The sequence below is a fragment of the Pecten maximus genome, chromosome 7, assembly GCF_902652985.1.
Source record: "Pecten maximus chromosome 7, xPecMax1.1, whole genome shotgun sequence".
Classification (NCBI taxonomy): domain Eukaryota; kingdom Metazoa; phylum Mollusca; class Bivalvia; order Pectinida; family Pectinidae; genus Pecten; species Pecten maximus.
The window spans coordinates 34,281,338-34,295,478 of NC_047021.1; the positions used below are offsets into that span (position 1 = coordinate 34,281,338).

The 14,141-nt window shown below is 38.2% G+C and overlaps 2 protein-coding genes across 2 annotated transcripts in view; one reads left to right on the forward strand and one right to left on the reverse strand.

Moving 5' to 3' along the window:
- The first annotated feature begins 4,638 nt into the window (after window positions 1-4,638).
- LOC117331180 (TRAF3-interacting protein 1-like) lies at window positions 4,639-5,178 on the forward strand. The gene has a single exon (XM_033889778.1). It carries the CDS (start codon window positions 4,639-4,641, stop codon window positions 5,176-5,178), a length of 540 nt encoding a protein of 179 aa, XP_033745669.1.
- A 1,152-nt stretch (window positions 5,179-6,330) lies between these two features.
- Window positions 6,331-14,141, reverse strand: part of LOC117331181 (GRIP1-associated protein 1-like) — a 49,283-nt gene continuing 41,472 nt past the window's right edge. Inside the window, exon 28 of the mRNA XM_033889779.1 lies at window positions 6,331-10,344. Within this exon, the coding sequence (XP_033745670.1) occupies window positions 10,189-10,344 (156 nt within the window). The 3' untranslated portion in view covers window positions 6,331-10,188. The remainder of the gene's footprint in view (window positions 10,345-14,141) is intronic.

Here is a 14,141-nt window from a genome sequence, read left to right on the forward strand (position 1 = left end):
CCTGGGCGATGACCACCTTTGATCCCCGTGTCTTGTGTTTTTTCCTCGTCAATTTAAAACATAATTAACGCGTTTTTTCAGAGTTCCAAAGAAAATAAAGTAGCTGCTTTGACGACAGAAAAAAACCCACTTTCCTGGAACAGCATAATGTCACAAAAAGGGAGATATCGTCATATTTCAGGAGAGTATAGATTACGCACTCAATATCACCAGAATTTGGTAGAATATGAGTTCCATTCTATTCTAATTTTGTCCATTTGTTTAGTAAATTTACGTCATATAATCTTGTTCAGTACATAACTGAAGTTCAGTGCTGTAAATGATTGTGTCCGACATATTTGTTCAGTTTTGATAACTATCGAAATTTATTTCACAGCCATTTCCATTTAGAATATTTACATATTTACTGTCCATTTTCTAAATCTTTTGTATCTACACAAGCTTACAACCGTCCGCCAACTAGTTAACTGATCAACACAGTACATATGTTGTACAATATAATTGTAGTAATTACGTTGATGGTACTCGTCACGTCTAGGGGGCCGCGGTGGTCGAGTGGTTAACGTGTCCCGACACTTTATCACTAGCCCTCCACCTCTGGGTTGCGAAGTTCGAAACCTACGTGGGGCAGTTGCCAGGTACTGACTGTAGGCCGGTGGTTTTTCTCCGGGTACTCCGGCTTTCCTCCACCTCCAAAACCTGGCACGTCCTTAAATGACCCTGGCTGTTAATAGGACGTTAAATAAAACCAAACCAAACGTCACGTCTACCATCATATACTAATATTGACGAGTCGAGCACCTGTGTTTGTACATCATGCATAAGTCCAGGTACCTTTAAAGTTTTACGTTGTAACTTGTTTGATATGATATTGTAATATTAATGAAACTTCAGGCTTAAAGTTTATACACATTACATCGTAAGTTTCAATATGTCAATGTCAATGTATATTAACCTAAGCCTTTCAGCTCATAAGTATTACATTCATAACACATATATAAAACATACAATAACGTACAGATCATTAAAGGGATGGAAAATTAAATAAATTATACATTTTAATTATCAAGCTTGTACATTATTAATTAATTGACGGACACCTGATTACTACTACACTGACTAACGGCAAAATGCGCCAGAATTGTAAAGAAAAGAAATCCCCCAAAAAAACATGGACATAAATAGTTAAATTGAAAAGTCACGTGACATTATAACGTCACTGCTCTTGTGCACTTTTATACAATTTATCCGGAGCATAATTAGCGCCTTTAATATTTTTCTCTAATGAGAAACTCGCTGAAAAAAATTGTTCAAACTATTGATTTCATAACGGCGGTATCTCGCGGGAGGATGTTTAAATCTACCCCATCTGTATTACATGTATGTATCTGTGGTAATTACCAAGGAGATTGGTAATGGGCCCAACAAAGGTTACAAAGTCAATCACAATTAAATAACAAACATTCTAATTCCCACTGAAAATTGAACACTGAAGACAAGTATCTCGGTCAACGTGACCGTCATATAATCCAGAGAAAAAAACAAATCACAATAAAAATCCAGATCGTCAATAAAACAAAAAAAAGGTATTACACGAAAATCGTACTGAAATGCCGAAATTTCTATTTCGCTGTTGTTCTGTATATATATAATAAGGTTTTATGGTGAAAATCATGTTATACTTTTTAAAGTAATCTGTATCTGTTGTAAAATAAGCAAGTAAATATGACGTCAAAATTTATCAAATTACGTAATTTCATCATCAAATGAAGAAAACTCATTTAAATCCAATACAATTACTGCCATTTTTATGTTTTACAACACGCCATATTATCCCGGCGCGTCTCAAGGTCGTCCCCATTTATGAACGTAAAACAAAAGAAACGAGTCTGTATACATGTTATAAGAAAAACAAAACGGAAATACTGTTACGTTCCTGAGGGCAGGCGTAATAGCGAATTAAATTGTTGTCAGTTTTGATCATTTTCATTTTGTACAAACTGATTTATAAAACACATCCAACAAAATGTTGAACATGAAGGGGACCGTGGTGGCCGAGTGGTTAAGGTGTCCCGACATTTTGTCACTAGCCCTCCACCTCTGGGTCTCGAGTTCGAAGCCCATACGGGGCGGGCAGTTGCCGAGTACTGACTGTAGGCCGGTGGTTTTTCTCCGGGTACTCCGGCTGTCCTCCACCTCAAAGACGTGACACGTCCTTAAATTACCCTGGCTGTTAATAGGACTTTAAACAAAAAAAACCCCGAAACATTTGGCTATAATCTAAGGCACTTACTAGTCGCTTTGTCGCAACATCTCGACAAATTCCGTAAAAGCTTGGAAACTTTGACGGAAATGACCGAGATCCCTTATTGTATGGGTCGGGATATAGTCTGGACAGTGGTTATAAGCAGTTTTGATATTTCTGTCGATTTATGGGGTCGGGGATCGTGGGTTCGAAACGTAGATAAAACACGCGTCAAAAACAGTCTTTCCTTTTCTGCATCTCCCCATTAAACTACCGGGGTGCACTCACAATCATATTTAAAAGAATAAGCAAAGATATTCTGGCAGTCAAAACATACAAGATAAGCCGAAACTAACAGATCTCTAAAACTCCAAGCTTGTGTGACTATATATAAGTAAGACAAATCTTTGTTGCTTAAAATATCGGTTTAGTGAGTCCGGAATATGTCAATGCCTCTTGTATCAGCGAGAATCCTGTTACTCTGACCTTTACGAGAGAGTGTAGAGAACTGCTGCTTTCTGCTGCCGTGAATCTACCTTGCCACAGTATATATACAGTATATATGTCTTTGAATGCCGTCTTGGGAAATCAAACAAAATGATTCCAACGGCCACCACGTCAGTCTTCCCGCAGTCACATGTTACAGAGATTTAGATTACATATATACTGCAGCAGGTCCAATCTTACTACAACGGATCCTAACCTATGCTGTTCTGTAACATCAATTGTCATTGGCTAATAGTCATACCGCACAATACAATTAATAACCGTTATTTAAAAAAAAAACATACTTGAAACCTAAATTATTTGATAAGCAAACACGTTATAGCTAAACCTACCTCTAGGAACTATTAAAGTCGCCTTCTTTCATTGCATCTTCGTCAATACAATCTTTATATTGATTTCATTTTCCCCAGACGTTTTGAAGCGACAGTAAAACTACAGTTCAGACTCTGTTGTTGATATGATGGCAAACGATATTTCCGTGTCTGTTGCGATGTCAATATCATATTGCAACACACAGATTGAAATCAACATCATTCTGCCAAAACATATATGACGTCATTACATGGAACTGGTTTTAATATGCGACTTTATATTTCAACATTAAATGAAGTTAGTAGATATACTTCATTCATTGGACACAGTTTTAATTCTTTTCAGCTCTCTGCATAAAACCTGTACTGGCATCTGACATTAAAAATCAATTCCCCTCGAAAGACTTCATGTAAGTAAATGAATCATCCGCGATATCACGTACCTGTACGTAAATACAATGCTTTCGGAAACACTCGTGATGTAACCTATTAATACGGTAAAAGCCATGTATAATAAAATCCATTCGGAAACACTCATGACGTATCTTATGTATGTAAATAAGATAAAAGCCAGGTAAATTAATGCATTCGGAAACACTTGCGATACATCCTATGTGAATTAAGTAAAAGCCAAGCATCTGGAAAAGCTGAATTTTTCATATTTCCAGATATATATAGCCGGTCGCCAAAACAGGATGACATTAGAAGTTATGGAAATTGGACTTGTATTTATCAGCTATCGGGAATATGTTTTACTTGTTTGACCTTCAAAAACGGTCAGGTAAATTCTTAAAAATAAGTCGGAGTAAGCTGCATGTGACCATTGTGAGCTATGTTACTCGCGATATATTTACAGGGAATCAAGGTCACCATCCAGAAAAAATACGATAATTTTCTATCCAACATTCTGTATGTACATGCAAGATATTGTAGAAGATTTTTTAGAGAAATATTGTAGAAGTTTTTTTAGAGAAATATTGCAAGTCTTATTAGAGAATTTTCCACGAATTTTTTACGCCCCTAAAAGTAGGTCAAGCTCAACCCTTTGAAAAGCTTAATAGTCTTTCAATCAAACAGTGTCACAAAGTTCAATGTTACATTATAAGTATTATTGGATATTCAGAATATTAAACATTTTAATGCATTTCACACTTGTAAATCTACAATTGATTTAAAGTCATTTATTTGAACAATTTTGACAACCTTTCCCATGACCTTATGTAAAGCGGTTCTTAAGAGGAAGTTGTTTATGACACGACAACGGATGACCAGAAGTCGCGTCTTCAATACGAAACACGGTCGAGATAACAGAAAATAAGTCTGGATTTCATCTCCGTTTAAAATTTGATCTTTGTAGCATTGTAGTACTGTCTTTGTTTGGAAAGGTTTATCTGGACAGTCGTCGTATGACCTTTGTCAGCTCTACCAAGACTCACGAACACTTGACGATCAAACAAGACTCTTATCCTATTTACGTTTGTAGAGATTCCATATTATTTATACTGACTTTAAAACCGTTCAGCAGCCTTTAATATAATAACAGTGACATTTGACCTTATACAACGTATCGGCTGAATGAACGGAATTGTGAATGAACTTCTGTATGCGACAGAAAAAAAGAACAGACGTACCACAGACGGACAGATGGAAGGACAGACGTACCACAGATGGACAGAAGGAAGGAGAGACGTACTACAGACGGACAGAAGGAAGGACAGACGTACCACAGACGGACAGATGGAAGGACAGACGTACCACAGACGGACAGAAGGAAGGACAGACGTACCACAGACGGACAGATGGAAGGACAGACGTACCACAGACGGACAGAAGGAAGGACAGACATACCACAGACGGACAGAAGGAAGGACAGACGTACCACAGACGGACAGAAGGAAGGACAGACGTACCACAGATGGACAGAAGGAAGGACAGACGTACAGAAGGAAGGACAGACGTACCACAGACGGACAGAAGGAAGGACAGACGGACAGAAGGAAGGACAGACGTACCGCAGACGGACAGAAGGAAGGACAGACGTACCACAAACGGACAGATGGAAGGACGGAAGAGAGTTTGATGAGACGAACCGATGTACGAAGCAAAATACTGTAAAATGCCACAAGCAGCTCTGTAGTGTCTCGAGAACTGGTTTTACCAGGTGGACGACTTGATGTAGAGACAACTCGCCCATTACGAGAATACGATCTCGTGCAGGACGATCGATTGTAGTCATCCGTCATTGACAAAGGCAGCCGTCGCTGTCAAATCGTGGCGCTTATATTTACAAGTGTTTGTCATACTAGAATACCCTTTATCAATATTTACTGCAATATGACCGTTACTGACGTCAGTTCAGGATGTTTATTGGCAGGGGTTTAAGACAGTTTGATATGGGTGACTATATATGTATATCACATAAAACACATAAAAGACAATTTTTGACAAGTGTCATGTCTGGGCTTAAAACTCGCGATCCACGGCACTAGCTCGCCTAGCCTAAAAAATATGTTTTGCTGCTATCGACTACGCCACAACCTCCCAAAAAGGGAAGGGGGGTCGTAATGGTATAGTGATGATGAAAAGTCAGATATTGTCGTCATGGAAACAAATTGCCTGGGTCGCTATGTATATGATTTAAATGGAGGCACCTTTTACAAATATTGTACACCCAATGTTTTTCTAGCATCATGAAATTATATGAAACAGGTGCTATATAAACATTCTACCACAATATATGGGTACAAACTGTAAATGCGTTTTGATTGGCCGACACGTTGACCTTTGACCGCGACTACTTTTTAATCACGTATTTGTGACGTTTTGATTGGCTGACACGTGAAGGTCGCTTCGATGATAACAAACAAAAAGTAGTCCGCTTTCTATCAATTTGATGATTTGATGATTATTAACTTATCACTTACTTATAATTTGAAAAAAGTTTAATACTTCCGCATATTATAAAATTGTCAGTTTTACATATAAATTAGCGGCATTTCAATACAGGGCATACCATTACGCTCCAAATGACATCGTAACCATTCTCGAAATAGTTTTTTTTTATTGCAATGGGGCCACAAAAACTGTTTTTTTTTTATTGTATATGACATTTATTCACTCTCGTTAGTTATCTTTACAAAAGTTACAAAAACAATCGCTAAAGCTGGTGTTTTTGTAACTTTTGAAAAATAAATAACTCCAGTGAAATAAATCCCAAATACAATAACACGTAACCTCGGGTTATAATAAGTGAAAACAACACCGTAATAGTTTGTATAAATATTTTAATCTCTGTTTTAAGTTTAATGTATCACATAAGGTTTTTTTAAGTTCCAGGAATGATAGATCGTTATCATAAATTACATTGACGGCACCAATTTTAATAAAAAATTCCAGTCTTTATCTGACAAGAAATTGGTGTCAATGACATAAAAACAGTGAATACAAACTGGCTACTAGGGAAAACGATATATACACGGGTTTTGTGATGAAATATTCTAATATTTCACAGGCTTCAATTAAAACCGACATTTCAAGAATTTTGTTGTGACGTCAAACGCACCAATCAAATGTCAGGAAAAAGAGGAGAAAGTAATCACTGAATCAATAGAAACTATACATGTATAAAAAAGACGACATTTTACTTTCGATCATTTCGTCGTTTTAACGATAAGAACCCGATAAATTACATACAGCCTTTGACTTCGTTCTCGGTTAGTATGCTTATCGTCGGGTTAATAGCACGACGCACTGACCTCGGCAAAATGATTTTAACTGTATAGCATGCATGATAATAATAATACATGGTAAATATTACCAATATTATCGCTGAAATGATCCCAGAAAAGCGCAAGCGCATATACGTCTCTCTATTAACAGTATGGCTTCAAAGTGAACACGATACCTTCACGTATCTTTGTCATAAAAGTATGGCATCAAAGTGAGCACAGGGTAGCACGTAACTCTCTCACTAAAGTATGGCCTCAAACTGAGCACAGGATAGCACGTAACTACTCTCTCACTAAAGTATGGCCTCAAACTGAGCACAGGATAGCACGTAACTACTCTCTCACTGAAGTATGGCATCAAAGTGAGCACAGGATAGCACGTAACTACTCTCTCACTAAAGTATGGCCTCAAAGTGAGCACAGGATAGCACGTAACTACTCTCTCACTAAAGTATGGCCTCAAACTGAGCACAGGATAGCACGTAACTACTCTCTCACTAAAGTATGGCCTCAAACTGAGCACAGGATAGTACGTAACTACTCTCTCACTAAAGTATGGTCTCAAACTGAGCACAGGATAGCACGTAACTACTCTCTCACTAAAGTATGGTCTCAAACTGAGCACAGGATAGCACGTAACTACTCTCTCACTAAACTATGGCCTCAAACTGAGCACAGGATAGCACGTAACTAATGTCTCACTAAAGTATGGCGTGAATACAGAACATCTGTAATCAAGTAAGGTCTCAACCTGTACTCAGAACAACAGATTTTTGTCTCTGTAATTTAAGCATTGCCCCAAAATGAGAAAAGGAAATCACGTTTTTGCCTATAACTACAGCAAAGCACAACTAACCGAAGTAATTCATAATAGTTTTACATACGGTCACTACCGATACGAATTGGCTAATGCTCTACACAGAACTCTTATTTCAGAATTAAGAGTAGACTAAGACTACTACAGAGAACAATTCCAAAATTCACAGGACTTTTATTTCAGAAGTAAGAGTAGACTTAGGACTGCTACAGAGGACACTTAAAAAAATACAGGACTCTTATTTCAGAAGTGTAGACATAGGACTGCTACAGAGGACACTTATTTCAGAAATGAAAGTAGACTAGGACTGTTACAGAGGACATTTATTTCAGAAATGAAAGTAGACTAGGACTGCTACAGAGGACACTTATTTCAGAAATGAAAGTAGGCTAGGACCGCTGCCGAGAGTAGGTTACGGCCTGATTTTTATAACGAAAACTGAGAAATCTTTGTCTTGTAGGTCTTAACACTTCCTATCATCTTAGATTTTAAGGGACCAAAATAAATTCCTAAATTTGACTCGAGACAAGTTCTTAAAGATAACACGGTCTACCAGTAAAGGTTGATGTCTTTTTTCGGTTCCAATATTGTGTGTCAAACTGTCGACTGTCGACAACGTGGTATGTTTTTTTTTCTGTTGTGCTTAATACACAAAAGCTGTATTGGCCTGGGACCTTTGGCAACTACACATCTCAAGAGATTTATTGATGGAATCTACGAATGTTGTTTTCAGTAAGCCTTTTGTCGATAAACCTGGTCAATGTCTTAGTGATTAACCAAATAATTCGACAACATCTTCATAATCACACATGCGCATCACCTGGAATTGGACACTTATTCATTAATCAATATGTATCATAATTCATTAGCTAACAGTTTAGCTTTAAACGTATTATTTCCGCATTACATGATTGGCGGAAGTTCTCTTGGACCCGGAGGTTTCCTAGAAGCTACCCCATGATACAGAAAATAAAGCACCAAAGGCAGAAAACAGGAAACAGGAAAAGACTTCAGAAACACTAAATATCATGCGGTATATATATATATATCTATATATTTAGGATTCAATAATATAATCTAATACGATGTAACAAACATAGAATAACGAAATATAACAGTCACAGTTTGGCAACATAACTTGTAAAAAAAAAAAAAAAAAAAAACAATCGCAAAATCAACATAAATTTTATAACACATGATAGCATTAGAAACTCTCAGCAATGGTATTCGTGTTAACAAAATTCCCACCACTGAATCTGTATGGAAGGCTGCTTGCCTGTAAAATACATACAAAAACATCGCAAAATTACTGTTAATGAAGTAGTTAACGATGGTTCAGTTTTTATGGTTAAAAAATTCGTGGGCATTATGTAACAGGCCAATTATTTTAAAATGTATTTATTTCTTGCGGTTTTATTTCAACCCCGAAAATAGCGATAAAGATAACCCCACGAGAAAAAAACCAAATCTGCAGTATGATACCATCAACTAGCTAGGAAAGCAGTAACATTTCTCAGTAAGGCATTTGTCTTTAAACTTTCGGCAACCTGTAAAAAGCTCTTCACCAAAGAAAACAACAGGTGTCATGCATGTTTTTAACTTAATTTAGGAACTTTACCATACTTTCTCAGCCAAAGAAGGGATTGCTGGGCATATACTAACTACAGGTACCCACTGTCTGTCCACACGTCCGTCCGTCCACATGTCTGTCCACACTGTCTGTCCACACGTCTGTCCATACTCTGTAGCTTCGATAGACAAACATCTATTCTGTAGTAACTTTTATCGTTCTCGGCCCAAGTAGTCGTAGGAATCTTTTACCACTGCCCCCGTCCACCTACGAAATACTTATCGACCCATCCGCCCGATTTCTCCCTTTGAACGATACACAGGATACTTTAGATATGTCTGAAAAATTTGTCAGATATTACAGATGAGAATAATGCGTGTGTACTCTGATTAACAACATTCTGATTGCCAGCAGCTTCTTCACATGTCGTGACGCTGAGCTAAGGCTATATAAATTGTTGATGGTCGTATGGTATTCATTCCATATTTGTTTTGGCACAATTGACCTTTGACCTATTAACCTAATTGCACCGGGTCACGACAGACGTGCAAATACGGTTGGATTGGTGACTTGCATGACAAATGCTCATTATTATTTTGTCTCTGGGGTCAGAGAAGCACAGCTTACAACCCAGATTTTGTAGCAGATGTTCTGATAAACCGAATAGATAATAAATGATTGGAATGATGAAAAATATGGCGGCGATGTCTACATATGAGGATGGATAGCAGCAGACGACAGTACAGAGTATTATTAAACAGTGCTATGGCAGTTCTGTCAATAGGATTATGATAACTTTCTTTTCCTCTAAACGTGGCCTTTGCGATCCAGCAACCACGTCGTGAACCCCGTGTAGATTGATGGCATGCTGTCGTGATTCTTTGTGGCGGGGAAACTCTAGGATCGCGAAGTGTCTGGTAGACCTTTCTCTCGTGTCCTTATAGCCATCTAACGTAGCGACATCAAGACAAATGTTATTTTAAATAGTCCATCTCACCAGGTGTTCTGTGTCATGTGGCTTGTGTAATTTTCATTTCCATGGTAACAGTTCCCTCAGATACGTTGTTCTCCTGACTACTGTCTTGATTGCACTGGCCAGCCTCTGTTTTACCGACATGCTGAATTTTGCTCAGTCGAACAACCTCCTCAGAAAGCATTTCCAGATCCTATCAAGAAAAGGAGAAAAAAATAATTACGATTTTGATGTCATTAATACTCCACAAGTCAGTAAAGGAGAGGAACAAATTAATGGATTCAATACAGTTTTTGTCTAAAAGCAACAAGATGAGTGATGGCCACAGCACGTCGGCTTCTCGGACGGGCAATGTCCCGGAGTGAAGCACTTCATCAATAAATATGTCCGTCTCTCAAATCAATACTACTGTAATCTAATCATCCAAATCAACACGATTCTACTAAAACTGGAACCAACATTGCTAACCTGGGCATTGGATCAATACTGCTAACCTGGGGCTTAATAATGGAATCAGCACTGCTAACATCGATCTTGATACTGGAATTACCACTATTAACCTTGCCCTTCATACTGAATTCAGCATTGCTAACTTCGATCTTGATACAGGGATTAACATTGCTAACCTTGACCTCAATACTGGGTTCAGAACTGCTAACCTGAACCTTAATACTGGAATGCATACTGATAACCTGAACCATTATACTTGGTTTAGCACTGCTAACCTGGACTTTATACTCTGCTAACATGAAATTTAATACTGGGGCTAGCATTGCTAACCTGAACCTTAATACTGGAATGAATACTGAAAACCTGCGCCCTAACACATTAACTTGGATCAGTACTGCTACCCTTTGCTAACTAAAGCCTTAATACTGTAATTAAGATTGATAATCCTGGTCTTAATACAGGAATCAAAACTGCAAAGCCTGGTCTTAAAATACAGGAATCAACATTGCTAACCTTAGCCTTAATACCGGAATCAACATTGCTAACCTTAGCCTTAATATGTACTGGAATCAACATTGCTAACCTTAGCCTTAATACCGGAATCAACATTGCTAACCTTAGCCTTAATATGTACTGGAATCAACATTGCTAACCTTAGCCTTAATACCGGTATCAACATTGCTAACTCTAGCCTTAATACTGGAATCAACATTGCTAACCTTAGTCTTAATACCGGAATCAACATTGCTAACTCTAGCCTTAATACTGGAATCAACATTGCTAATCTTAGTCTTCATACTGGAATCAACACTGCTAATCTTAGTCTTCATACCGAAATCAACATTGCTAACCTTAGCCTTAATACCGGAATCAACATTGCTAACCTTAGCCTTAATATGTACGGGAATCAACATTGCTAATCTTAGTCTTAATACTCGGATCAACATTGCTAACCTGGATCTTGATACTGACACCAGCACTGCTAATCTTAGTCGTAATACTCGGATCAACATTGCTAACCTTAGCCTTAATATGTACGGGAATCAGCATTGCTAACCTTAGCCTTAATACCGGGATCAACATTGCTAACCTTAGCCTTAATATGTACGGGAATCAACATTGCTAATCTTAGTCTTAATACTCAGATCAACATTGCTAACCTGGACCTTGATACTGACACCAGCACTGCTAATCTTAGTCTTCATTCTGGAATCTACATGACTTACCTGGACCTTAATACCGAAATCAATATTGTTAACCTTAATACTGGGATCATCACTGCCAGCCATGGTCTTGATACAGGAATCAATACTGTTTACTTGGGCGTGATTTTAGTCAAAATCAGCTCAGTCGTTCATGACATGTAGCGATTTTTAGAAAAAAAAGTTTACGGATGGAAGACAGATGACACAAAGGATGCTGTGCATTGACATAAGCTTATCTCATTTACGAAATATGTTTTTGCAACCTTCGGCATCACAACACTAACATATTAATAACACACGTGTTGAAGAAAGACTAGATATATTCCACCATTGACAAGGCATGCAGATTATCACTTCCATTCCTATACATTTGTTTTGGCTGATTTTGATTTTCTCACTTTTCTTGTAGGTTATCACACTTTTGGCCATTAGCACCAAGAAAAATTGAAAGAAGGATGAAAAATCTACGAGATACAGCTTCATTCATTAGTCAACCAATACTCCATCATAAAAAAATATTTCTGGACATGCTATTCGCATGTGCATGTGTCTGTTGTACAGATTTGACAAGGTCAAGGTAGGTTCAGGACTAGATCTTGACAAGGTCATGGCTCACGAAATAATTGTAATGGAGTATTTTTTATAGCCGAGGAGCCTGTTATCCTCAAGGGACCTAGGTCTTATCATCAGCCCACAGCTAAATCTTACAAAATGCTTTACAGAGACCGGGTAGGCCTTACACTGGCAGTTATATTGATTTGACTGGAGCTGTATGCTCTCTGGGACAGTCGTAGTAGCCTCAACCCTCCTCAATACTAAGTGTATATTTACACATCCGCTGGCTTTCTAGGGGTTAAATTGCATGGACAGTCAGAGAATCATTGTATTAGCCGATTGTCGCAGAGAATCACTGTTCTAACTGTATGTCACAGGGAATCACTGTAGCAACTGTATGTCACAGGGAATCACTGTTCTAACTGTATGTCACAGGGAATCACTGTACTAACGGTATGTCACAGGGAATCACTGTACTAACAGTATGTCACAGGGAATCACTGTTCTAACTGTATGTCACAGGGAATCACTGTTCTAACTGTATGTCACAGGGAATCACTGTTCTAACTGTATGTCACAGGGAATCACTGTACTAACTGTATGTCACGGGGAATCACTGTTCTAACTGTATGTCACAGGGAATCACTGTTCTAACTGTATGTCACAGGGAATCACTGTTCTAACTGTATGTCACAGGGAATCACTGTACTAACTGTATGTCACAGGGAATCACTGTTCTAACTGTATGTCACAGGGAATCACTGTTCTAACTGTATGTCACAGGGAACCACTGTACTAACTGTATGTCAAAGGGAATCACTGTTCTAACTGTATATCACAGGGAATCACTGTACTAACTGTATATCACAGGGAATCACTGTTCAAAATGTATGTCACAGGGAATCACTGTACTAACTGTATGTCACAGGGAATAACTGTTCTAACTGTATGTCACAGGGAATAACTGTTCTAACTGTATGTCACAGGGAATAACTGTTCTAACTGTATGTCACAGGGAATCACTGTACTAACTGTATGTCACAGGGAATCACTACTAACTGTATGTCACAGGGAATCACTACTAACTGTATGTCACAGGGAACCACTGTACTAACTGTATGTCACAGGGAATCACTACTAACTGTATGTCACAGGGAATCACTGTTCTAACTGTATGTCACAGGGAATCACTGTACTAACTGTATGTCACAGGGAATCACTGTACTAACTGTATGTCACAGGGGATCACTGTACTAACTGTATGTCACAGGGAATCACTGTTCTAACTGTATGTCACAGGGAATTACTGTTCTAACTGTTAGTCACAGGGAATCACTGTACTAACTGTATGTCACAGGGAATCACTGTACTATCTGTATGTGACAGGGAATCACTGTTGTAACTGTATGTCACAGGGAATCACTGTACTATCTGTATGTGACAGGGAATCACTATACTAACTGTATGTCACAGGACATCACTGTTCTAACTGTATGTCACAGGGAATCACTGTTCTAACTGTATGTCACAGGGAATCACTGTACTAACTGTATGTCACAGGACATCACTGTACTAACTGTATGTCACAGAGAATAACTGTACTGACTGTATGTCACAGGGAATCACTGTTCTAACTGTATGTCACAGGGAATCACTACTAACTGTATGTCACAGGGAATCACTGTAATAACTGTATGTCACAGGGAATCACTGTACTAACTGTATGTCACAGGACATCACTGTTCTAACTGTATGTCACAGGGAATCACTGTTCTAACAG